This window comes from Populus trichocarpa, chromosome 10, assembly GCF_000002775.5.
Source record: "Populus trichocarpa isolate Nisqually-1 chromosome 10, P.trichocarpa_v4.1, whole genome shotgun sequence".
NCBI classification, from domain to species: Eukaryota; Viridiplantae; Streptophyta; class Magnoliopsida; order Malpighiales; family Salicaceae; genus Populus; species Populus trichocarpa.
The window spans coordinates 14391433-14417457 of NC_037294.2; the positions used below are offsets into that span (position 1 = coordinate 14391433).

Consider the following 26025-nt stretch of genomic DNA (forward strand, 5'->3'; position numbering starts at 1 on the left):
CTTGCAGGATGTCCAGTGGACCGTGGGGAATAGTCGTGGTGCGCGTAAGCTGGCTCGGACACCCCACGTAAATCAAAAAAAAAAAAATCTAATTGAATTTTAAATTGATCACAACTAATAATTTTCATTGATGATTGATAGGATTATTAGTTAACTCTAAGATGTCTTATGGAAATTTAAATAGATTATTATCGAGAATAAAATAGCATTGATCATTTAAAATTATTATTTTTTAAAAAATTAATTTTAAAATGCGCAACAGCAATCTACTAAATTGCATCTGATGTGTGATCATGTAAAAATATTTTTTATCTGTAAAGCTTTAGAATAATTTTCTTCATACGAAAAAACCCAGATTTTATTTTGAAGTTAGGCGTGTATAAAAATATTTTTACAGTTCTTTTAAATAAAATATTTTTCTGCAATCGTTATTCCTATGTTTCTTCTAGCTCACCTAGACCTGACTTGTTAATGTACGTGGTTTGATTTCTCTATTTTTTTTATTTGCTAGGGGTGATGTTTATGGGGGACTTGAATCAATTGTCGGTGTAAGGAAGTTAAAAAAGGAATTACTGTTACCCTCTTCAACAGCAAAGTAGAAACTAGAAAGTGGTTCACAAACTCCAGCGATTATTTTTTCAATTGACGTTCCCGCCGTCGGTTACACAGAAATCTCGTTTGAAGGTATCCAAGATTTGACCATGTTTGTTTACACGGCACGTCATGTATTTTAAAATATTTGATTTTTTATATTATTAAATTATTTTAACATGCTAGTGTTAAAACTAAATTTAAAAAATAAAAAATAAATATATTTTTAAGTAAAAAAAATAAATTATTACAATATAAAAAAACTATCAAAATAATATTTAAATTTATTGTACTATGATTAAACATTTCCTCCTAAACTTAAGGACACCATTTCTACTTTGGATTTGCAAATTGACTGATACATTTTTTTTTAAAAAAAAGTGGTTATCAACTCATCTCCACGTGTTACTTTCTTTTTCTTTCTTGCATTCCCTTTTTTTTTTTTTTTTTCACTTCTCTTTATCTTTTTTTTTATCATTTAAAATTTATTGGATACTGAACATAAATTATTTTAGTTTATTTTTTATAAAATTATCACAATTTCAAATAAATATCTCAATATTTGATTTTATAAACAATTGTTTATGTTATTGTGCAATTAAGTAAAACATAGTTTTTTTAAAATAAAAAAATCTTAAACCCAGTGAAGTTTTCTGGTTGTGAATTTAGCGTGTTAAGTCGCAAAGCCAAATCAATCATGTGGACGTTTTAATATTAAAAAAAAAGTCACTTTGATTTTTTTTTTTTTAAATTAAGCCTGTTTTTTATTTATCGTTCAGTTGTTTTTGGACATATCAAGTCGGTTTTACTCCTATATGATTTAATTTTATATTTGAACTAGGAAATAAATCAGAGTCAAAAAATTTTAAAATTAATATATTAAACCAAATTTAATAGTACATAATATCAAGTAATTCATTACAATGAATTTTTTTTTAAGTCCATGTTTTTTTTATTCGAGCCGGGCATATCACAACCCAGTAAACTAATTACAACTAAGCGACTTCTAACCACATGTTCATGTATTTGTGATGCAACTATATACTGGTTATAGTTAATTGATTTGTCTTCTTTTCATCAAGCTATAGTTAACAACGAATCGATAAAATATGCTTTGCTTGTTTATAAATTCCCACCCCCTCTCTAGAATGGCTTCAATGTATGTTGGTTAACGTGGGGTATGGAATTTAAAAAATATATTTTTTAATTGAAAATATATTAAAATATTTTTATTTTTATTTTTAATATTAACATGTTAAAATAATTAAAAAATATAAATTTAATATTCTTTTAAAAGTAAAATATTTTCAGCATACACAGACATAACTGAAAAATCGATTCGAAACATACACTTACATAATATATCTTAAAATGAGAAATCAAAACTTTAATCATCAAAATCACCCCTTTAAAAACTCATAATCAATTCACGAAAAATACATGACTACACATCTATTTACATGACATACGCACTTCAACTCAATCAACAGCATCCAATCCAGGATCAAGTTTAGGAAATCTAAATGCTATTTACATATAAGCAATGTCTGATTATTTGAATTATAAATCTTGACAAATATGGTATTTGTAGCAATCTCCCTCCCTCTTCTTCCATCATAGGAGGGAAAAACAAACTTACTATTCAAAATAACATGGATTTATTATTTTCTGTTTCGAAACGCGGATTAACCCGTGTTATTAAATTTTTTTTTTAATAATTAATTATTTTTATATGTTTTGGATCGTTTTAATGTGCTGATTTCAAAAATAATTTTTAAAAAATAAAAAAAAAATATCATTTTTATATATTTTAATATAAAAAATACTTTAAAATACAACCATAACTACACTTCTAAACAGGCTAAATGTACAGGCAGCAGTTGGAATTAAAGTTTTTAACATTTTTTCCAAACCAAAATCCGAAATAACACCATTTTTTGAAAAATAAAGCTGTTATCATAATTTTTTTGAATCTAGTAATTAATTTAATTATTTTTGTAGGGGTAGTAGTTTCAAAACAATTAATTTCTTCTGACAACTGGCAAATAGACTGAGCGAGTCTCCCATTTAAGAACCCGGCAATTGCGGGCACCACTTCCTTATCTCGCTCTCTTTCAACTTGTTCCTTGTCTGTTGCCTGGATCCCGTACAGGATACGTGTCGTGTAACCAAAAATACAAAACACAAAGGTAATTCCCGAACATTAATAAGGGTATTTACGGAAAATCGTTTTCCCACCATAGCAATCCACGCAGTTCCAAACTCCTCTCCTTCGTGGCACCCTCGTGGACGCAATCGTAACCGCCCATCTCTCCTTAAAATCCCCACATCACGAAACCCTAGCAACCCCTCCTTTTTTAAATCCCCGTTCAAATAAACAGGCAGAGATAAGATACAAACAGATGAAATGATAAAAGAGAGAGGCTAGAGAGAGAAACCCTAATCCTCCTCTTCATTTATACTTATCGTTTTCGTTTTCGTTTTTCATTTTTCATTTTTCAATAGCAATTGATGGAGAGGTCGGGGACTCGGTCGCCGCCGGAGAAGGCTACGTCGCTGGGGTACGTGAGCTGGGAGGAGGTGTACGTATCCAGCGACAGAGGGAGGAGAGAGGTGCAGTATTATCTGAAGAGAAACGACGGTGGAAAAGACCTGGCAATTACAGGGAAAGAGAAGAGCTCACGGCACATGTCTTATTATTTTGAAATTAGGAACCGGTCGAATTTGTTTCCTATGGCACCCTCTCTGAAGCCGAAGTCAAGAAGAGAGGTTATTGACTGGCTCGATTCAATTGTTTCAGGTACATAAGCAAATACCTAATTGAAACTTTTCTATTATTATTAATTTCCCTCTAAATTCCGAAAATCTCGAAGCTTTTGGGATTTCTTTTCAAGGGTTTGTGTTCTTTGCGGTATTATGTTGGATCCCAGTTTTTTTTTCTTGGCATAGTTGGAAATACGATCGTGGATTTTGTAATTCAGTCCAAAATTCAAACTCTTCCGATATTTGCATCGGGGGATGTAAATCTTCGCGGAGCTGTGTTGTGTTGTTCTTAATTCGTTAAAATACTAGCCTGCTTTTTCAGTTTATTGCTGCTTCCCTTGCTGCACGGGCTTTTTCAGGCCTTTGAATTTTATTTTTGAAGATGTCTCCACCCTCGCCAAGTTTTGCGATTTCTTATTTCGCGGTAGAATTCTATCTGTTACCTCTCCTGATCTGAATAGGAAATATACTTGGATGTTTTTCTTTAACTTATCATTTATATTGAAATATATGGAAAATCTTTTTTCTTAGAATTTGCCTAAAGATGACCGATTATATCAAATTGAAAAGCTTGCATCTTTAAGTATCTGTTTCCAATCTGTCGTGGCGAGTACATGCCTGTAGATGCCTTAATTAGGGCTGTTGTCAATGATGTCATGTCCATGTGCTTTTTCTTCTCGAAGATGCGCTTATCCATTTTCTTTCCTTGGATTCCTCGCGTGCTGTGCCCATCTAGAGGATGGGTGAATTCTTTTTGGCATCTCTTGACATTTCTTCTTTTTTCCTGGATTTTATTTCTCAAGGAGGAAAGAATTGTGTTCTTGTGATAATGGAAAACACTTCTTTTTGTTCAAGCATATCTAGAAATGTAAATTTTTCTTTCCAAGTCCAAATAACAAATAACAAATTCATAATTTATCTTTATTTTTGGATCTGAAGGGAAATAAAATATTCAAATCCTTGCTCTCTTTATTAGAGCAATTTTTTCTATAGGTGCTCTAAATATCCGTTCTACAGGCCAGCAGCCCATTGTTTCATAATCAGTTTCTTTTAGCTCTATACCCCTCTCGTTATTAAGAGCAGGCTGCTCTCCTTAACCTTTTTTCATGTCTTCTCCCTATTATGTGCTTACTGCCCTAACTATTAACTCTACCCTTGTCATAATCACCTATTTCTGTGCCATGTTACTACGAACTGATGATGATCTGGGATGCAGGAATACTTATTCAATTTTAAAGAGCTGGTTAGAGCATCGGATGCTTATGCCTTCACTATCTAGGTTATGATCTTTCATGGCCAGATTTATCCTACTTTATAAGTAAATTTCCTGATCACGGTACCCTTTTGTGCTGTCATATTGAAATTATACCCTCCTGTAAAAATGCCAAGGCCTCTTGTTTGTGTAATTGCATTTGTACCATGGGTTTTATCTGATGATAAACCATTAAATGATCCCCGTTTGGTTATGTACGATCCTCTTTGCATCAGCTCCTTATTCTGTCTTTCCTTTGTCTCTTTCCTCAGTGATGGCCATCTATTGAATTTTGAGTTTGCTATGGAATTTCAGGTTCCCTTCTACAAGCACCAATCTTTCAAGCAGGCTCCTTGGATAACAGTGATGCTTCTCAGTTCGATATGGAAATATTTAAGGTAAGAGTGGTGTTATTGACTCAGTGATGTTTCAAATTGGGATATTTAGGATGCAGGAATTGCCTTTTTGATCCTTACTTGTTTTCATTTTTTTAGGATATTCAGTCGCAAAAGCTGGGGCATTATTCTTCAGAATTTTTGTGGTTAGGTTCTCCGTGGGTTTGCAGGAAGAAAAGAAAGCATTACGAGTCTTTTTACCGGAATGGTGTCAAAATTTCTGTGAGTGTGTTTGTGTTTTTTTTTCCTTTGTGGACCATAGTTCCACCCCCCCATTGTATCTGACTTCTTTATGTGCTTTACTTGAAAACATTTCAGATTCATGACTTTGTTTATGTCTTAGCCGAGGAGGATAAACGACTCATTGCATACTTGGAAGACCTCTACGAGGACTTGAAAGGGAACAAAATGGTTATGGTACGATGGTTTCACAAAATTGATGAGGTTGGTATTGTTTTGCCTCACAATTTTAATGACAGAGAGATTTTCTTTTCTCTGTGTCTTCAAGATCTCAATATCGAATGCATAGATGGAGTGGCCACTGTTTTGAGTCCTCAGCATTTCAAGAAATTCTTAAATGAGGCTGTATGTACTAGGTTCAATGCTTTTGTTTGTGACAAGCTGTTTGACAATGAAGATGTTAATCACTTTGACATTACTCAAGTTGAAGGTTACTGGAGACAGGAAATTCTTGGGTATTTGAGTGTCCTTCCTTCAAATTGTCTGGCGAATTCCCAATATCCAGGCAATGGCTTGAGAGGTGAAGGACATGACACTAATGCTAGTAGGATGAGACCTAAGAAGAGGCTTCGCAGATTAAAAGACAATGGCGATTTTTGCATTGTCAGAAAAGAATCAACTACTGCTAGGTGTTTTAACATGCAAAACCTGCATAACAGTTGGATTGACAGCAAAACTGGAAATGAGATATGCAGTCAAAGGGGAGAAGATCATACTGCCTTTTTGTCCACAACAGAGGTTATGCAAAATCCTCAAAATCTGCATGTTGACTCTGAAGTTGAAGTGCTTTCTCAGGATAGTGGTATTAGAGGTTGTTGGTTCCGAGCTTCGATAATTAAGAAGCACAAAGATAAGGTGAAGGTGAGATATCAAGATATCAGTGATGCAGCTGACGAAGCCAATAAACTAGAGGTGTGTATTGTTAAACCTCCTTATGTTTGCAAACTTTTTTGCTTTTCATTGTGGAAAACAGGAGGGGATATAAAGAAGTCATTCACATGTAGTTATGTCCCTTTAAGTCCATATTTTTACAAGTTCACTCCAACATACAGTGTTGTTTTATGTTGTAGGAATGGGTTTTGGCCTCTAGGGTTGCTGCTCCTGACCAATTAGCTATCCGGATTGGTGGAAGGACTGTTGTCCGCCCCACCCCCCAGTTCAATAAAGAGCGAGCTGCATCAGTTGCTGATGTGGGGACTGCTGTAGATGCTTGGTGGAATGATGCTTGGTGGGAAGGCGTCGTTGTCCAAAAAGAATCTGAAGATAGAATCCATGTCTTTTTCCCAGGTTTGGAAACTCTCTTTCCTTGGAAATTAAATTGTAACATTATTCATTCCCATGTCATTTTTTTTTGTTAACTTCAATTTTGTAACCTAACATTTTTTAGGAGAAAAGAAGGAATCAGTTTTCTGTTGCTCTGACCTAAGACTTTCCCAAGAGTGGGTGGGAAATGAGTGGATACATATCGAGGGACGACCAGACATTCTGTCCCATTTATCATCCTGCTTGGAAAGAAAGCAATTAAAGTTCAGATCTGATGAGAGTAAATTGGCCCAGGCTGCTATTCCTGATTCCAGGCAATCAGGAAAAGCGAACCCTGGATGTATTGATTATTCTTTAGACTCTGGATGTGATATGGGAAAAGAATTGAAGGTAGTTCCAGATCTTTCAAAGGATAATTTGCTAGCCCAGTTGAGGTGGAGGTCAATCAAGAAGAGAAGACGTGGTAGTGGGAGTTCTGGCCATAAGATGCACCTCTACAATAATGGGGGTCGAAGGTTATCAGAAGTCATCGGATCCAATTCAGGTGAAAGATATTTGATTCCAACTGCCCTGAAAGTTGATCATGAGAACTGCAAGTACATGGGGGATTCTCTCTTTACCTCTGCTGTTGTGCAGCCTCTATCAAGCTTGGTTATGTCTAGATGATTGGTTCCTTGTTATTAGGATATCTCAAGCAGATGTTACTTTTTGATCTTTTGCAGAGGTATACATGTGTAGCCGATAGAATCCTTGCCTATGATAGATTTTTGATGTTGACGACCTCGAAAGTGGACGAAGAGAGCTGCTGTACATTGGGGGTTCTTTCTTTTTCTGTTGTTCAGCCTCTAACAAGCCTGCTTATAAATCTGCCTGGGACAGGCTTCTTTTTGTTGGGACGTGGAAGGGTTATTCGTCCATCTCTCAAGTAGATGTAGTTTTTGTTCTTCCTCTTTTCAGAGGTACATATTCTCATGGTGCATGTACTCGATGCAACACAATAGATTACAGGCCATTTCCATCGGTTTTGAAAACTATTTTCTGAGAAGTGATGGCATCCAATCCCAAGCTCCTTCACCGGAGCTATGTATTTGTATCTAACAGTAGCCGCTGGGGTCCACAAACATCAGGCAGCAATTTTGAATGACCTTATAGAGTTCTAACCCCTGCATATACTTGTACCCTTGAAAGACTATTGCAGCATGATTTCTGCTTGTGATTTGTATCTGTATATCGTCTCTGGCAATAAAATTTTACCTTCTTACTTTTCTCCATGCTCAAGCTGTTTTAGATTGACAAGTTTCATTTTATGCGTGGTTTAAGTTGAACGGATATTAGCTGTGCCGCCTTTTGGGACTTCCTTTTGTTCTGCTTTCCTGTATTTTTCGCTTCAGCAGCGAAAACCAGCTTTGTAGTGTAACTGACAAATGCCTCTGTGGCAAGTATGATGCATTTTGTGATTCTTTGATAACCATGTGGAACCTATATATTTATATTTCTGTTATGGCTGTGGGTTCCCGTGCTAGAAAACATCCAAAAGTGGTCCATTGGTTGATATAAACAGCTCAATTCTAAGATTCCTTTTATTTTAGAGATGATTTTGATTGGTTGATATATATATATATATATAAAAGTGTTTTGAAAAAATTATTTTAATTTATTTTTAAGAAAAAAAACATCTTGCACTGTAATATTAAATATTGTTTTAAAGGGTGTTTAAGAGTGTAATAAAAATTACTTTTTAAAATGTTGTTTGTTTGGAAATATATTAAAAAAAATTTTTATAAAAATTATTTTTGATATCAACACATCAAAATAATTTAATTTTTTTAAAAATAAATATTAAATTTTGACGGTAGACCGCAAACTAATCTTTGGCTTAATAATAATTATTATCCTTTTTAGGTTTAATAACTTTATTAATTTCATTATCGATATTCTGGATGAACAAACCGCATCATCTATCAAAGAGTGGTTAGCGGTTAAGCACTCCGTGCCAGTAAACTCTAGCAAAAAGATACGTATTCAAATTAATTTTGTACCTTTCAACTAGAGTTTTTAAAAAATTTATTTGTTTTTGTTTTAAATTAATTATTTTTTTAGATTATTTTGATGTTATTGTATTAAAAATAAATTTTAAAAAATAAAAAAATTATTTTAATATATTTTCAAATAAAAAATACTATAAAAATAATCTACCCTATCCTCAGGCAATTTGCTTGTCTGTAGAAAACCACTAGCCACTTGTTTGATTTTTTTGGTTAATCCAGTTGTTCAGCATGAAAGTTGCCGAACAATCAAATCAAGTAGGCGAAATTTTTCGTTTGTTTAGCTGTTAACGTTTGACATTGTTATGGTAAAGAACACAAGCTTTAGTGGCTTGATTAGCGCGGAGCTGTGACAAAGCCGAGAATGAGACCCATCAAACCTTCTACAAGGTCGCTCTTTGTCTAAAAACTCAGCTCTATTGGCTCGCTGCAGCCTGGCCAAACTCTTTATTGACACGACATCTAAATTGACCTTAAAAAAAGATTAGAGTACTAATGCAAGTGTTCGGTCTCATAAGCAAGCTACAAAGAATAATTCAAGAGGAGAAAAAATTCAAAAACAGTGTTTTGTGTGGGCCTGCCTCAGTGAATGAAACATCTTTGTCAACCAAGCACTAAAGACCCCTTTTCACTTTTACTAGGCTCTGTAACCTGTTCTATCTTGATTCTTTGTTCTCCAACAATTGAAGCATCTTAAAAGTTGGGCTTGCTCTATCAGCACAGCAGAAGCTGTTCTTAGATCTTTTTCAGATCATTTTCGTTCTCCATCTTTCTTTCCCTTGCCCATTTCAAGATGGGATTGAACTTGTTACCTCACTTTCCTATATGAGTATCTTTGCTGATTTTAGTCACAGAACAAAGATATGGCTCTTGCTTCACGGCCTAAAAAGGAGATACAAAGAATTGGAATCAAGAAGTCAAAGAACATGCTATATTCTGGAACTAGCCTGGCCTCTGCTGAATCCTTAACCGTGCCTCTTGTTAGCACTCTCTCCCTCTCTCTCCATTTGCTTACGTTGAGCTTACATGTTTTATTTTTTTCACCTACAGTCAAAGAATTATGTAAGTTCTCATGGTTTATTGTGGGTGCTGATTGCAAGCAGGTTCAGGTAGTTGTTCTTTCAGCAGATATTCGATGTGCAGAATGTCAAAGGAGAGTAGCTGACATAATGTCAAGAATGAATGGTAAGATTTCTTGAAACTTGGCCATTTAGGTGTTAAGCTTTCAAAGAAATGTAACAAGTTCTTAGGATTCCTCCAGGCTGCTAATTATGATTTTGGATGTCTTTGGAAGCACCTCCAAGGAATTCTCTTGGAGTTATAGCGATGACTGAGCTAACGTTCGGTCACTGATGTGGTCCTAAAATTAATAATACTCTTTGAACCGCAAAAATGCCCTTTCATTTCCTTTAAAGGCGGTCCTGGTTGCTTGCTGCCACAGTAACCTCATCCTTCTTCTTCCCTTCTTTTCTTGGGGCTTACTGACTTCCTTTTAGCAATTTCGTGTAAATGCTTCCTTGTATCAAATAATTAGGCCTCTCGCTGTGGCAATGCATGAGTTTCATCGTATGTTCTGTTATGTGAAAAGCTGGTACAAAAAAAAAACATTATTTAAACATCAACCTTTGAAATGACACAAGTTCACTTCCTTGTCATTGTTGAGAAATACACATCCTTCTTTCTAAAATACCTAATCCAGCAGTTGTTACTTTGTGGGCTGGACCTTCAGACTCTGTCTGTAAATTATTCACACTTCCAATTATTTCCTTTCCACATTCCATGTTTTAGATGACTCTGATTAGTGGAATATTATTCAACTAAGGATCTAGCCTGCATACTTGTATGTCGTTTTGCAATGATACAAGGTGTACATGCACCTAGAATAACTAAGGATGCTTTTGATGTAGATTTTAAAATTAATTCCAACACTCCCCTTAATTTTTTGGAAATCTCACAATTCTTGAAATTTAGAGATGTATTGCAGATGCTTGCAAACTTTCCTACTCTTTACCATTTTCCTTGGAAAGCACTCATTGCTTTGTTGTAGCCACTGTCTCATTATAGCTTGTTAGACAACTACATTGCTGCCACCATTTCCTTCTTCTTACAACGCCATCTTGAGCCATCTCTTTTCATTATGGCTAGCTAATGACATCTCATTGCCATCTCTTCAATCTCCTTCTTCAGCAACTGTATTTGTCTAAACATGGCCATTCTTAGTCATTTTTCTCCTCTTATGGCTGCCCCCACAGTTCTCTAGCCAAACATCTTTCTTTCAAGATTTGGCTCTTCAAGTGGCTTATGTGCTTACTCTTCATCAAGATGCTACCTTCCTTTTATCATGACTCCTTGTCCATTTTCCACCTCCTTCATTAGGAAGAGCTCTCTTCTCTCTTTATGTGTGGTCTCTCTTGTACCACATCATTTCTTGTGCAAGAATTTGTCAACTTGCAGGTAGCCCCTCTTGGACTTTTTCTATCTTTCTCTTGATGCAAGGTCCTAGTTCTTTTGTCTGGGAATCTATTATCTCGCACCTCTAATTTTTTGATGTCACTCCTCCATCCTCTCACTCTAGGGTTTACTTTCCATTTTCTTTTGGGATTTCTTCTTTCTACACACATGTTTTAATCCCTTCCTGTTAGACTGATCTAGCTCTGTACCAGTGATAATTTATGAACAGCAGCATAAGGCCAGAAGTCTTTCTAATAAATCTGAAAGTGTCTACAAGTTTCTTATCACAAGAGAATAAAACACCCCTTACATAGAGGTTCTAAGTAACTCTTTAGAGACTCATTAAATATATATTCATGTAACATATACAAGAACCCTTACTAAATACATGAACTACATACATTCATGAAATTCTAATGAATAACGAATCTAGATTTTTCTTAATTATTTCTAACACTCCCCTTTTATTCAAAAAATCTACAACTCCCAGTTTGTCTCGGAAATAAAAGAACTTCTCTGTAGCAACTGGTTTGGGGAGGACATCTGCCAGATGTTCTTTCTACAAAAATGAAGTTCAATTGCTGTTTTTCTCATAAGCTCTCTGATATAGCAATGACGAAGTTCAATATTGTACTCTGTGCGATTATGGAACACTAGATTTTTAGTCAAGGCAATGGTTGACATGTTCTCACAAAACATGGTTGTTGAAAAAAACTGCCTCTGACGCAAATCCTCCAGAATTCTTCTAGGCCAAAATGCTTCAACTGCCGCACTTGTTAATGAAATATGTCATGTCTCTGCTGATGATAAACCCATAACTTGTTGTTTCTTTGATGACCAAGAGATAACCTTTGATCCCAAACAAAATACATACCCAGCTGTACCTTTTCTGTCATCAACAGAACCTTCCCAGTCACTGTTAGTGTAACCAATCGGGCTGCACACCTTTTCTACTTCATATACGACACCATAGCTTCTTGTTCCCTACACATATCTCAGGATTCTCTTGACTGCTGCAAAATACCTTGCCTGGTTTACTCATAAACCTTGACACTATGCTAACAACATTATCAATATCAGGTCTTGTGTGTATAAGAAAACGAGTGAGCCAAAAAGCTTTCTGCTTACAGTTTCATCAATCTTCTTTTCACCACCATTCTTTGAGAGCTTCTCATTCACTGTAAAAGGAGTACTCACAGGCTTGCTTTGTGACATGTTAAATTTCTTTAACAAATCAGCTGCACATTTTTCCCGAGAAATAAATATTCTCCCAGGTTCTTGCCTCACCTGCATGCCTAGGAAATATCTCATAAGCCCAAGATCAGTCATCTAAAACCGACTCGTCATCTGCTTTTTGAAATCCTTTGTCATCTGGTCATTTCCCAAGTAAATTAAATCATCCACGTAAAGAAATATTATAAGAAAGCCATTCCCGTTGGACTCCGTGTTCCATAGTGTGATACTGGATAATATTTTCTTTTTCTCTATGAACACAGCAAGCATCTTAACTGTTGCCCCTCTTTTTTTACAATTTTTTTTTGGCAGAGACAGAATCTGTATCGATCAATGTATTGGAAAAGAAGGTAACTCTCACTTGTAGGTATCCTGTTGTGAGAGTTTCTACAAGGCAAGTTGCTGCTGTATACAGAAATCCTCTAGGCAAAATGGCAGTGATCAAGCGAATTTTTCGTTCTTACTGCCCTTGATGACATGTAAATGTTTCGACAATGAACACAGTTCTATTATCAAAAGATCGTGGCTGCGTGAAATAACCACGTATATAATTGTTATATTACGTTGATGAAGTAAAATAGAATCTCAGATACTTCTTATCGAGCATGCTTGAATTTGTAAGGGAAACAGATAAAAAAAGGCAGATATGTTTGGACAGACATGGAAATTATGAGTTTTTGTTGATAAGTGCAGTCCTGTGCAGAGCTTGATTTCCAATTTGAAGGAGGGAAAAAAAGTACTATTCTAGGAAGGAGTTAAACAACTACATGAACGTAAAATCTTCCATCATTAGCTTTTTCTATTTTCAGGGCACTGAATTCAGGGCAGGCTAACATGTAAGGTGGCTTCAATTTTGCGTAACACAAACCTTTGCAAACAAGAAAGAGATGCTTCGTATAATGGGTCATGGAGTAAAACAAAGCATGGGACAAGAGGGAAAGATATGCTTCCCCTTGTACCTGTGTGGAAAATAAACAAAGCACAAAAGTGAAGTTTCCAAAATGAACGCAAAGGATTTCCAGCGGACATCCCAAAAGCCGAAAAAACAGTTGGTCTATGATTATTCAAATTCTCAAAATCGTTAATTCTCCAGATGTTCTTGGCCATCGTATCAACCCATCGTTGATTTCGTACCATGTCTTTTCTCAGCTTCGTACCTGCTAGGGCAAATTACAAACATTGTCTTCAAGCGGGCTCTGTTTTTGTTTCCGTTTCCTTTCCCCCCACGTCAAGCTCATTCTCCTAGAAAACTATAAGATTGCAAAGTAAGTAGGCTCTTACTTTTGATCCATGACTGCAGACTTGCTGCATGGTGCTGAGAATTAACCTTGATTGCAATGCTTGTTGAAAAAAAGCTAGGAGAATCATTCTCAACATGAAAGGTGAAACTGTCTTGAATGAAGATATTAGCATTCATTTAATAGAAAATTAACCTTTCTTCTTTCCCTTTATATTGAAGAGGTAGAGACACACATGATTGAGAAGCAGCAATGCAGGATAAGCGTATGTGGAAGATTTAGACCATCGATCTGATGTGGCGATAAAACTAAGGAAAAAGATGAACCGCAGAGTTGAAATACTGGTCACTCAGGACTTCGGCAGCAGCAAAGAACAGGAAGACCCAACGCCAGTCGTGGCGGGCTAACATGCACTCCCACTTCTTCTTCTTCTTCTTTTTTTTTTATTAATATGAGTATCCGGACCAGTTTGCATTTCTCTCGACTAATTTCACAGATCCTAAAATTAACGATCATATAAATCTTTAGTGGTTTTAAAATTTATAAGACTCGAATCAATTATCTCCAGAGAACAAACCTAAAGCTAATCAATTGAGTTACACCAGTTATTCTTACTCCCGTTTCTTATGATGTTGTTGTACAAAATTCCTCGTGCCATTATAGTACGCGTGACCAGACCATACCTCATGAAATTTGGCAGACGCTGCTGAAATAGAAAGGAAACTAAAAATTCAAGCAGGCATGTGGAAAATTGAAGCAAAATGTGAATGATTGGTGTAGAGATGTACAAATGCAATTCAATATTTATGTACTAAGGAACAACACAGGTGGTAGGAAAAAAAGTCCACAAATATGAGTTCTGCAAAACACTTCATTTGTAGTTTGTAAAGGATAGAAATTTAATTAATGTAAATGATAGAAATTTAATTAACAAAAGCAAAGGATGTGGGAAAGGTATTTTAGCTTAACACTATTGCTGTGAATTGAAATGATGTGGGTACATTTTTTCCCCTCTCATAAAAACTTATTAGTTTTGGTCTTATACTTCAAAGCGAAACTCAATCAATAGCTGTTTTTTTTAAAAAAACTTTTTATAAGTATAATAAAATGACTTGATTGACTTTAAACAACAAATATTTTTTTTTAATTTAATCCTAGTTTTTTTTCATGTAATGAAAGCGTGTAATTTAGTATTTTAATAAAAAAAATGATTGGTGTATGCGTTGCAAACAACAATGAGTAAGCCACCCCATTATATTTAGATAATGCGTGCGGAGACCAAAAACTAAATTTCTTTATTTTTTTCAAAGCATCACAATGTCATCTCCATCCTTAGGGGACCCATGTGGGTTAATTCTCTCTTGTTTGGCGGTAATTAACTTTTTTGTTTTTCTTTCTCTTCTTTTTAATTTTTGCGCGTGACCTTTCAAATTTTCATAACAGCCATTTAATTTATGTTTTCCTTTATATTTGATCTTTGTACTTTTAATTGGTATTTTTTAAAATTAATTTATAAAATTGAAATATGTTTTCAATTTCATCATTATTAATTTTTTTATATGACAGGTTTGACTTTCATTCTTTTCATTGTTATTTGTTCTATTTGAAATGTTTTTATAAAAACAATTTTTTTTATGATTTCATCCTCTATTTTTTTTTTGTATAGGATTTTATCCCCATTCTCTTGACTACTATTTTTTTACTTTGATTTTTTTTTAACTTGATGTTTTTTTTTTTCCGATTCCATCATTCAACATTAAATTGATTGAGAATTAAGTTTCTTGATTGAGTACATGTTTGAGATTCACGAGTTGTAATTTTGAGAGATTAACCTGGATTTAAGATATTCGTTCATGTTTATTGCTTTTCTTCTTCTTTTTTAAGCTTTTTTTTTTTTCCAGTTTCATCATTTATCATTTAATTTAATTGGATATTGAGCTTTGCTAAATTTTTTATTTGTTTTATAGGATGCTTCATTAATTTTGAAAATAACCTTAGTTTTCTCGAGTTTTTTTATTTATCAGTTTTTATTAAATTTTTTTTTTAAAAAAATGTTTTAGAATTAAGTTAGATTAATTGCCTAGATATCTCTTCTTTTTTGGTCTTTTTTTTTAAATGTTGTTTTCATTTTCGGCCTCTAATATTTGGTTGATTAGAACATAGCTTTCTAATTTATTTTGATTTATGTTTCAAGGGGCTCTTATGATCTCGTATCCTGGAATGCAAGTTTTATATGTTAACCTTGGTAAAGTTAGGTTAATCTAAAGTGTCGTGTTTGGATATTTTTTTTAAAATATATTGTTTATTATATTACTATTTTAATATTTTAAAAATATTCTGTCTGGCATGCATTGTATTTTACTTTTAACGTCTTAATTTTTTTAAGACTAGAAAAGATAATCCAATCTACGATGTAATGTTGATTGATGATCTAATTGTTTTTTATTTGAAGCAATAGGGCTAGCGTGTATTTTATATATTTATTTTAATTTTTAATGTTAATACATTAAAAACATGAAAAAATAACTAAAAAAATAATAATTTAATTTTTTTCATACAAAAAATAATTTTAAAAACATTTTATAAAATATATTATAACGCAAAATATAACTGCTTCCATTCAAATAGCATGGGATTACATTTTCCGGACCCAGAGAAAACTTCTTTGCATTCCATAGGTCTATGAATTTTTACCCCCTGGGCATTTGATGCATCTAGTCCGTGCCCCTAGAAAATGAAGGAAAATTTGTACACTGCCTCTGTTGTATCACATTTCCGCTTTAAAAATGATTTAATTAATATAAATTTTGTTTTACGGAAAAAAAGGACTTACTTGTTGGTCAAGTATAAAAATGATTTTTAACCATTAAAAAAAATGCCAGAATGAAATAATTACAACTGGTAGAACTGCTTTATGTGGAATCTCCAATGAACTTCTTGCATATCCCATGATCGAAAGGGACGAAAAAAGCGAGACAACAGCATAATAAATGGGCTAATGGGCTTAATCTGCTGACGATGTCCACCGCGCACACGCTATTAGGCACTCGCCCCGCCCTCCAAATTTGGAAAGGATAGATACCCCGCCAGCGCAACACCACCACCACCTCCCCTCCTCTTCAATTAACTTACGCTACCAAATTACCGTGTTTCAAAATTCACCCTCTTTTCATTCTCTCGACCTCCCTCTCCGAACAAATAATTTAATCCCTAATTCAACAAAACCCTAACCCTAACCTAGGTCGCTGCAGCATTTCCAACACCAAACAATGGCCAGCGATTCCGATGCCTCTCATCGCAAGCACCGACGATCTTCCTCCGATGACGAGGCGGAGAAGTCCTCGAAACGCCACAAACATCGTCACCATCACCACCGACATCGCCACTGCCGTAGCAAGAAGCACGGAGAGGATACAAAACAAGGCGGTGAAGACATCGTTCCTGCTACTCTTCCTCCTCCGGTTCCTGTTGCGAATAGTAATGGAGCTGATAATGATGACGTGGAGGAAGGGGAGATCCTTGAGGAGGAAGGTTCTGGTGGCGTCGATGTCGAGGCCAATGAATTGCATGAAGAAGTACCAGATTCTCAAAATCTGGTGTGTTCTGTTTGCCCTCTTTTATCTCTATTTTTTATGCAAACTGTTACTCTTTTGCCTTGTTTTGCTTCTTGTTTGGTCGCTGAGAAATATAACAAAATGTGGAATCTTAAATTTCAATTCTTTTTTTATACTACGTTTTATAGCTACAAAAATTTGATAATTGCTTGCCTTCTGGGACTTTCCTCTGTTTTTGAAAATTTGAGTTTCTGAATGAAAATGTTTTTTTTATGCTTTTCTCAGCGGCCAAACGGATGCTTGTTTTGATTTTTGGAATATGTGATGAATTTTTGGTTGGTGAGAGTTTTATAGAGAATGTTCCATACACATATGTAAGAACCTGCTTGCACTACAAACACGAACATGTGTGCATTGCAAAAAGAAAGAAGTTTCCTCTAGGCGTTTCAATGGAGAACTGGTGGCTTTATATTCATTCGTAAGAAGTTGTTATTCTCATCATTTATGTTTTTTTACTGCATACTCGCCACATGTGTTTTCTTCCTTTAATAATTATTCACACTGCTTGTCATGTTGCAAGTTTGTGTTACTTAATTTTATTCATATATTTTATGGCAGGGATTTGACAAGAGTGACATTGGTTTTGTGAATAATCATCCAGTTGTTGATCAGTTTGACAATGAGGTCTGCCTTCGAAGAGATTCTAGGGCTGAGCTTCGAGATGAGCTAGTTTCTAAAATTGACTCAGAGGATCTTGCCAATGGTAATTTAGGTCGTGAATACCATAAAGATGATAAGAAGAGGCATGTGGAATCTAGGTCCCCTTCAAAGGGAAGTAACAAGCAAAAAAGTAACCTGGATATTACAACTGAGGGTGATGATAGCAAATTAAGGGATTGGAGAAAGTCATCATCTTCTGAAAGCAGTGAGAATAGGCATAAGAGGGCACAATCACCTTCGCGTGAAAGGTACCATTATGAGATTCATTCTAGGAGTAGATCAATGTCACGAGATCTAGTTAGGGAGAGATCGCGTTCTCGTAGCCTTATTGAATACAAGGATCTTTTGACAAGAAAAAGACACCATGACAGGGTTGATTATGACTCTGATGGTGAAAGAATGTCTCGAAACAGCAGGGTTCTGCGACATGGCAGTAGAGATTCAGTGAGAAATGTGGATAGGGAAAGCAGTGTTAGTTACAACAAGTCTTTTGATGGAGAGGATCGGTATCACAACAAGAATTCACAGGATAGAGAGAGGAGCAAGGAGAGGGAACAACGAAGAGAGAAGGAACAAGAGAGATGCAGGGAGAGGGAGGTGGATCGGGTTAGGAGAAGGGGGATGGAACATGAGAGGAGCAGGGAAAGCTTCCAGAGAAGAAGGGAGATGGAACATGAGAGGAGTAGGAAAAGCGACCATAGAAGGGAGAAGGATCAATATGGGGAGGTAGACTGGGAAAGGAGGAGGGAGAAAGAACAGGGGAGGAGTAGGGACATGGTGGAGGAGATAGATAGAAAAAGACAGCAGGAAACAGATTTGAGCAAACACAAAAATATGCATGGGGCTAGTGACAGAGATAGAGACAGGGAGAGAGAAAGGGAGAAGGATAGGGATAGGTACAGGGAAAGGGATAGAGTTAGGGACCATGATCGTGGGAACGAACAGGAAAGGGAGAGGCGAAATGACAGGGATAGGGAGAAATCTAGGGATAAGAGTGATTCAGAAAAACTCTATAATATCAACAGCAATTCTTTTGGACAGGGAAGAGACAATCTAAAGAGGTATTCTTTATACATAAAATAAAAATGCTTACTTCAATTGAAAACATTTTTTTTACTTAAGAAAATATGTATCTGTAGGGCACCTTTGGACCTAACATTATGTTTTTTATATTTGGCTTCAGAGATGAAGATGAACAGGATGATTTTGAAAAAAGGATGGCATTAAAATTAGCTGAACAGGAAGAGGAAGATCTCAATAGAATAAAGGAGGAGAGTAGAAAGCGAAGGGAAGCCATTCTTGAAAAATATAGAAATCAGCATTTACAGCAGCAGAATGAGTCTCGATCAGAAGATGCAGACAAAGGTACTTTCCCTGTCCTTGTAATGTTTTATATTTACTCTTGAGCTCAAGATCAGCATTAAACTGTTTGGTTTGTTATATCATATATAAACATGATTTTCAAGGTGTACATGCTTGCTTGATGAGTTTCACTTAGATCTGGTAATTTTCTTATTGAAGTTCAAGAAACACGATTCAGAGTTCCACTAGTGCCTGCAATTTTTGCAACTTAAACAATGAGTATGTGTTTTTACATGTGGTGTTATTTCTCATCTTAGGGCTAGAAAACTCTGGTTTTTGTTGTTAGAAAATGCTTAACTTGTTAATTTGAGTTACATCCATGCAATAATTCTGGTGCCATCTCACAAGCAACTATGGTGGGTGGATGATGTGTGTGTTTAAGTTGAAAATCCTAAATGAAAATTCTGCTGATTCATAATTGATATTGAGCATGGTTAAGTACCTATGGATAGTTAAACTAACTGATTTCTATCTGTTTTCTGTGATTTATCATTTATTTCTCATGCCAATTTCCTCTAACAATAAAATTGTTTGTGTGGACCAGATAAGGAGCCTTTAGAAGGTCCTGGTAACTCAGCAGCAACCGACAATGTTGCTCCAGAAACTCTCGATGGTAGGACAGATGGTGCTGACGTTTATGTTGCTGAGACATTATTTTCTGTTGGGAAATCACCTTCACAAAATGGAATACAAGTTACTTCTGAGAGGACTTCAGGTGCTGCAGGGCTTGGAGAAGGTTCTCCGAAGGTGTGTCCATTTTTTCTCTAATGTCATGTTTTTTAAGCTACTTGGGGAATCAAGCTTAATATTCATATAGGTGGGAAGTGTATGCACGTTTACTACTGAATCATATTGGAGTTGATCAATTCTTTTTGGTTACTATTTTGTACAGAGTGAGAGATCAGATGAAAAATATTGTGATGATATTTTTGGAGAGACGCCTGTTGGAGTTCGTAAATCAGTAAGATCCACTGTTTCCTGCAATTTGTTTATCTGTCTTTTGTGCTGTTTATACTTGCTTTGTTAGTTGTATAATGCAGTTTCTTAAAATAGTCATGCTCAATTATGCCAAGGATTTGTGATTTGAATGTGCTGCAGGGTAAAGGAGAAGGTTTGCCAATTGTGAGGAGTGGTCTCCATGACAATTGGGATGATCCTGTAGGGTATTATAGTAAGTATTCTAAGTATTCTAATATGTGATCATCTCTTCTTTTTTCAAATAGAGAACCCAATACAGAAATCTGTTTTTTAAAAAGATACGGATGTTTTTGAACTTGACTTTTCATGCTAAAGGCCTTTTTTTAAATCTATTTTATCAGATTGTTTTTCTATCCCAATAAAATGTTAGCTATTTGTTTAGTGGTTTCGATAAAGCTACAAATATCATGTGGTTTTTTTTTTTCTAAAGTAAGAGATCGAAAATATTTGGTTTTTATCTTGGTGAGAGACAAGAAAGAGTTCAGTTCTTATTACTTCTCATTGTTGCTAAAAAAAGAACAGTAAAGAAGTCTCTTTAACATCATATTTCAAGTGTTCCTCTTCTATTTTCTTTTCCTTTATATCCAGAGCTTGTGTTTTTCCTGTTCTGGAAGATGTGACTTCACTTTACATCATTTCAGAGGCAATAGTAGAAAGTACAAGGCATGCCTTCAATTTGTCTCAAACATTTATAGTTCTTGAAAATTTATGGATTTGGTTGATCAATATGCTGCTATTGTTCTTCAAATAGTTATTTCAGTTATTTATGCTAATATCATTTTTGGTATGTAGGCTACCGATTTGGAGAAGTACTTGATGGTCGATATGAAATTGTTGCTGCTCATGGAAAAGGTGTCTTTTCTACAGTAGTTCGTGCGAAGGATCTGAAGGCTGGCATTGATGAACCTGAAGAAGTGGCTATAAAAATTATACGTAACAATGAAACAATGTTAGTATTTATTTTTTAAATAACATTGTGCTCTCCCTTTTCTTATCCATATTTGTCTTGGCAACCTATCTTACTGGCCACTGATTCTACATCTATGTTCTAGGCGCAAGGCTGGGGATACAGAGGTTTCAATATTGAAGAAATTAGCAGGTCAAGATCCAGAGAACAAGCGTCATTGCGTTCGTTTTCTTTCAAGTTTCAAGTATAGAAATCATCTTTGTTTAGTTTTTGAATCTCTTCACATGAACCTGCGTGAGGTCTTAAAAAAGTTTGGTCGAGATATTGGCCTTAAACTAACTGCTGTTAGAGCATATGCAAAGCAGCTTTTTATTGCTCTGAAGCATCTAAGAAACTGTGGTGTTCTTCACAGTGATATAAAGCCTGATAATATGCTGGTAAGTTTCAGTGCCACAATTGTGTTATTTTGCTTTAGTTAATTATCCATTGATTACCTGCTATTTAACTGACCTGTTCTTTTCTCTCGTTTCCCACAGGTAAATGAGGCAAAAAATGTGCTGAAGCTTTGTGATTTTGGTAATGCGATGTTTTCTGGTAAAAATGAAATTACACCATACCTTGTAAGCCGGTTTTATCGTGCTCCTGAAATAAGTAAGCTCCATTGTTAAACTACTATTTTGGATACTGTCTTGTTGTTGGATAAATTGATATTGACATGTTCTCCAGAAAAAATAAGTAGATATTGGCCTAACATTTATTACACTAAAATTTCATTTCCATATAGGAAAAAGTATTTGCTTATTTTGACTTACTTTGCAGTTCTTGGTTTGACGTATGATCATCCAATGGATGTGTGGTCTGTTGGTTGCTGCTTGTATGAGCTTTATACTGGAAAAGTTCTATTTCCTGGTTCTACAAACAATGACATGCTACGACTCCACATGGAATTGAAGGGCCCTTTCCCAAAGAAGATGCTTAAGAAGGTAAAATTCACACCTGATAATCATTGTTGGTGGTTCACAAAAAGGCAACCTTTTGGTGTAAGCTGTTCTCCAGGGTGGTCTGCATATCTGTTAATGAATTTGGGGTTCATTGTTTATCTGATATTGATTTGACTTATGTGTGCAGGGTGCATTTGTTGACCAACATTTTGACCGTGATTCGAATTTTCATGCTACAGAGGAAGATCCTGTCACTAAAAAGGTATGTTGTATGCACGTCCCATTTACAGACCTGTTCTTAACTTTTCTACCTCATGGTAGTTCAATTTCAAATTGATTGATATATATTTTTCTTCTGCAGATTATGAAAAAGATTATTGTGAACATAAAGGCAAAAGATATTGGATCTATTATTTCGGGTTCTCCTGGTGAGGATCCAAAGATGTTAGCAAACTTTAAAGATCTTCTAGAAAAACTTTTTGTGTTGGATCCTGAGAAGAGGATGACAGTTAATCAAGCACTAGCTCACCCATTCATCACGGGCAAGTGAACCATGTTGCTGATTTTCTGACTCCAGAAATGCTGTTGCGCTAGATTTTGTACATTATGACCTAACTCATTCAGATATCTAATCATTGCACATTATCTTTATCTTATGTGTTCTGGCCTCTGAGCTTTGAGCAGTTTTTGGCATGGTTGAAGTCAAAACTGGTGATATGTGGTCAGCAGTACTCTTTACAGGCGGGTTCATTTCAGTGGTGTACTGGTTCTATTGTAAGACACCTTGCCAAAGGCGTTTTTTCCTCTTGTAATCATTTTTAATCGTGGTCATTGTGAAAATTTATCATATTTGCTCTTATTTCTCTAGGATTTTTTTTTTTTTTACTCTGAACATGGTCACTGCAATTGGATTTGTGGGTTACATGACAAGGGAAGAAATATTTTTTATCCCACGAGTTAGTAATTGTATTTGTTCTGAGACCCTTTGCTAAAGATGGCAGGAAGAATCTCGTTTTCTGTTGTGCTAACTTTTAGTTTCTACTTGTGTAGTTTGTATTTAGTGCTGAATATCAAAACATCTGTCATTCTAACTGCTTCAATTATTTTTTCTTTATACTTGCAGTCTATATGTTCTCTTACCATTTTATGTGATTTTTCTGGTCCTTGAGAGTCTAATTGAATTTTTCATTCAGGATAGTCTTCCCCTGCATTGAGGCATCCTTCCAGTGCTTAAATGCTTAAAAGGCTCCCAGGAGAAGGTACCTTAGCTTGTTTATTAGGAGCTTATTTGATAACCCCTTGAAAGTGCTAAATATGCTTTTTAGATGGCAGTGCTGCTACATCTGGCATCCTTTTTTGTTTCACAATATGTATTTGTGTTTGAGACATGTTAGACTTCATAGGGAGTCCTTGTTCATATTTTTTATGTGGTTAATATTAATATATGTTCTAACTTAGTGAATGCATCTGATCCATGGCCTGTCATTCTGGAGGCACTTGTTCTGGAGATGTGCCGCTGCAAACTTGAAGTGAAAGTAATTTTTAGTAAGTAATTCATTTTTTAGATTTGATACTTTTCTCCTTAAATGGACTATTGGGGGAACATGTTGTATTCAATTTGAAATACTAATGTATCAACATTGCTTCCTGTGCTTTTTAGGGCTCTTCTCTTATCTCATCCATTTGCAGCTCTGGTAAGTATCTGAAAACAAATTGGTTACCCAAGATTAGTACATTTTTAAAAATTCTAAATATTTGATATTTAGGTTTCTTGAATTTTGATCTCTAATGTTGGTATAGTGTCTGTCACAGATGCTTCATAAGATTCATGCATTGCCTCTTATGTGGTAGTCGGTATTTCTCTTATCAAAGTCTTATTAGTTACTTGAATATAGAACATAGGATGTGACGAAATACTATTGTGAAGCATAAGCTTCAGTCAAAACTGCACTTGAAATAGGAAATCTAGTTGAACTTGTTGACACTTTTTTTACAAGTCTGACCTAACAATGATAAAATTATAGTTTAATATAGACCAAGTAACATGTTTCTGAGTAGCTGGATAACTTTCCTCTACGTTTTAACAAGTTATCTGTGTTAATTTCATTTGTTTGAAAATTGAAACCCTCTTGTGATGGATGTGATCACCGAAACCCATAGTCACTATTAGGTGAAGTTTGACCCAATTGGTTTTTTTATCTCTAAATGGCAATATAATCCTTGCAAAAAAAAAAACCGATACATGCAGTCATCAACTTTCATTTTGTGCCCTTTTTAGTCCCCATCTATCATTGTCATTTGAGATGATGTTTTAGACATCTGTCAAGCTCATGTGGCATTAGACCCAAATATTTTTCTGTGAGCCTCAACCATGACTGGTAACTATGGATTGGAAGAAGTTGAGCTGTTTGTCTTTCATAGCCTACTCTGACATCACGTGTCGACATTTACATTTAGCAAGAGAGCGTTTTGTGTTTGGACACGTTGTCAGGAAAGTAGGTTGTTTGGAGAAGTATTGTACAAGCTACAGGCCTTCAAGTTTATTGATTTTTTATTTTGTGCACAAAGGGAGAGGCTTGGCAATATGTGGTCCAATGATAATGTCAAGTTCCAAGGCTTTCATCTACCGTCATGATCTATGACCTTAACAACATGAGATCTGTATTCAGTTTCCCAATTGAGTATGGCTACAAGGATTGTTCTAGGTCTAGGTTTGGGTGTAGAATAGATAAACAGGGGATGGAGAGGGAAAGAGAAAGTAATGATAGTGAGATTAAAATGTAGATTTGAATATTGATGTCAACATAAATGATGATGTTGCTATTTTTTCATGTGTTTTAATCGGATGGGTTCTTTTCCTTTTCTTTTTCAATTATATAGAGATGATATGTTCTTTTTGGCAAAATTGAAATTAGTCCCAGATACTTGATGCCTTGTCTCATGGTGATCTGCCAATTGAAATGGCAATACACAAAATATAATTTAATTTAAGGCAGGTTGGAGTCTTCTACTAAACATCAGGATCTGATATTGATGGTAAACGTGCTGGGGAGCTAAAATTTGCACAACATGGAAGTAGGGAGTTCATTGTATTGAATTTGTGTACGGATTGTTTGCCATTCAGGGCTCAGGGCGAAGTTGAGGGACAATGTCTGAAGACCTAGTTTATTAAAGTAAATATTCTCCATATTTAGCGTCACTATTTCAATAGAAAAAAATGCAGGACATGCGATTCTTATTTGATGTCAGTTAACTTTAGGCATTACTGGGTTTCCATTTCCGTTTGTTTCTATGAATTGCCTAGTCACGTGCTTGTGCTGTATGATTGCCCTGCAAACATGTTAAAGAAAACTTGGTCTCCTCATTCTGCCTTCAAATTGGTTTCAATAATGACGTGCTGAATTGCTGGACTGATGTGTATTGTGCTTCAAGTCCATTTTGATGCTGACCCCCGTGGAACAATTATTTGAAAAAAGATTAAATAGCCCGTGTAAGCATTACCTATAATTGACATTTGTGTTCTGTTTTGAACTTTTAACATCTTGTAGTGGGTGATTCAAGGAATAATTCCACATTCAAACTCAACCTCAAGATCAGAATCTAATTGAAAAGTCATTTTATGAGACTAGTGATAAAAAAATGTTAACTTCTACGTTCTTTTAGATTTGTCAGCATGTTTTTCAAGCTTTCTGATATTCTGATGCTCGTTCTCGCATTTATAGCTTAAAGATGATGTTTTGACGACGTTTGCAACCAGCTTCTTGAGTATGGCACTGTGAATTATCATTACAAATTACAAAATAAACTGAAAGGCTTGATGGTTTTTCTGTATATCGTTGCACTATACACGCTTTTAGTGTTTACTGGGGATTACAATAGTTTTTTTTTTCGTTTAACAGACTTTTTTTTTTAAGGTATCATTGCATGTGCTTATTATGGTGTTTTTTGAGTTGACTGTCATCTATTTGCACATTTTTTAGTATTAAAGATTTTGATTAGATTACTGGGCTTGAATAGAGGCATAAATATATAATTAAAAGAAAAATGGTCAAATTGAAAATCAAAAACAAAAATAGGTCTTTTCTAAAACTT

The 26025-nt window shown here is 35.2% G+C and overlaps 4 protein-coding genes across 24 annotated transcripts; all 4 read left to right on the top strand.

Annotated features, from left to right (window-relative positions):
- The first annotated feature begins 2941 nt into the window (after positions 1–2941).
- Positions 2942–7775, top strand: LOC7466904 (uncharacterized). 4 transcript variants are annotated; one of them, XM_024610298.2, is made up of 7 exons: positions 3243–3391; positions 4571–4672; positions 4922–5004; positions 5101–5223; positions 5320–6153; positions 6312–6528; positions 6629–7775. In XM_024610298.2, the coding sequence occupies exons 3-7, from the start codon at positions 4990–4992 to the stop codon at positions 7168–7170; spliced, it is 1731 nt and encodes a 576-aa protein (XP_024466066.1). In that variant the 5' UTR covers positions 3243–3391; positions 4571–4672; positions 4922–4989; the 3' UTR covers positions 7171–7775. The 4 variants fall into 4 exon arrangements, with proteins under 4 accessions (XP_002314869.3, XP_024466066.1, XP_024466065.1 ...); XM_024610297.2 differs by having other exon boundaries at positions 4571–4633; XM_002314833.4 differs by lacking the exon at positions 4571–4672 and having other exon boundaries at positions 2942–3391.
- A 1375-nt stretch (positions 7776–9150) lies between these two features.
- On the top strand, positions 9151–12839 carry LOC7489353 (uncharacterized). 2 transcript variants are annotated; one of them, XM_052456015.1, is made up of 3 exons: positions 9151–9529; positions 9653–9734; positions 12552–12839. In XM_052456015.1, the coding sequence occupies exons 1-3, from the start codon at positions 9413–9415 to the stop codon at positions 12704–12706; spliced, it is 354 nt and encodes a 117-aa protein (XP_052311975.1). In that variant the 5' UTR covers positions 9151–9412; the 3' UTR covers positions 12707–12839. The 2 variants fall into 2 exon arrangements, with proteins under 2 accessions (XP_052311975.1, XP_052311974.1); XM_052456014.1 differs by having other exon boundaries at positions 9164–9529; positions 12546–12839.
- A 529-nt stretch (positions 12840–13368) lies between these two features.
- LOC127905865 (uncharacterized) lies at positions 13369–14017 on the top strand. Its single transcript, XM_052456482.1, is given in 4 exon segments — positions 13369–13443; positions 13534–13615; positions 13693–13757; positions 13759–14017. Coding segments are annotated over 4 exon segments (342 nt in total). The 3' UTR covers positions 13879–14017.
- Positions 14018–16529: 2512 nt separating this feature from the next.
- LOC7489356 (uncharacterized) lies at positions 16530–25978 on the top strand. 17 transcript variants are annotated; one of them, XR_002984001.2, is made up of 17 exons: positions 16530–17067; positions 17644–18806; positions 18929–19110; positions 19652–19854; positions 20000–20068; positions 20206–20278; positions 20878–21034; positions 21138–21429; positions 21529–21643; positions 21812–21975; positions 22121–22195; positions 22295–22475; positions 22618–22707; positions 23132–23192; positions 23427–23478; positions 23594–23627; positions 25656–25978. XR_002984001.2 is itself a non-coding variant. In XM_024609660.2 (15 exons), exons 1-14 carry the CDS (start codon positions 16741–16743, stop codon positions 23173–23175), a joined length of 3135 nt encoding a protein of 1044 aa, XP_024465428.2. In that variant the 5' UTR covers positions 16530–16740; the 3' UTR covers positions 23176–23192; positions 23392–24805. The 17 variants fall into 17 exon arrangements, 5 of the variants coding, with proteins under 5 accessions (XP_024465428.2, XP_024465427.2, XP_024465426.2 ...); XR_008060264.1 differs by having other exon boundaries at positions 23132–23478; XR_002984005.2 differs by lacking the exon at positions 25656–25978 and having other exon boundaries at positions 23127–23192; positions 23392–23478; positions 23594–24805.
- Positions 25979–26025: the final 47 nt, after the last annotated feature.

What these genes read in the sequence shown, in the direction of transcription:
- LOC7466904 (XM_002314833.4), top strand. Translation starts at nt 3,103, where the DNA reads ATGGAGAGGTCGGGGACTCGGTCGCCGCCGGAGAAGGCTACGTCGCTG. An exon ending in GGAATGGTGTCAAAATTTCT is followed by an intron (nt 5,224 to 5,319) that starts GTGAGTGTGTTT and finishes AAAACATTTCAG; the next exon opens with ATTCATGACTTTGTTTATGT. An exon ending in ACGAAGCCAATAAACTAGAG is followed by an intron (nt 6,154 to 6,311) that starts GTGTGTATTGTT and finishes TTTATGTTGTAG; the next exon opens with GAATGGGTTTTGGCCTCTAG.
- LOC7489353 (XM_052456014.1), top strand. Translation starts at nt 9,413, where the DNA reads ATGGCTCTTGCTTCACGGCCTAAAAAGGAGATACAAAGAATTGGAATC. An exon ending in AATCCTTAACCGTGCCTCTT is followed by an intron (nt 9,530 to 9,652) that starts GTTAGCACTCTC and finishes GATTGCAAGCAG; the next exon opens with GTTCAGGTAGTTGTTCTTTC. An exon ending in CATAATGTCAAGAATGAATG is followed by an intron (nt 9,735 to 12,545) that starts GTAAGATTTCTT and finishes TTTTTTTGGCAG; the next exon opens with AGACAGAATCTGTATCGATC.
- LOC7489356 (XM_024609658.2), top strand. Translation starts at nt 16,741, where the DNA reads ATGGCCAGCGATTCCGATGCCTCTCATCGCAAGCACCGACGATCTTCC. An exon ending in ATCAGAAGATGCAGACAAAG is followed by an intron (nt 19,111 to 19,651) that starts GTACTTTCCCTG and finishes TGTGTGGACCAG; the next exon opens with ATAAGGAGCCTTTAGAAGGT. An exon ending in ATACGTAACAATGAAACAAT is followed by an intron (nt 21,035 to 21,137) that starts GTTAGTATTTAT and finishes TCTATGTTCTAG; the next exon opens with GCGCAAGGCTGGGGATACAG.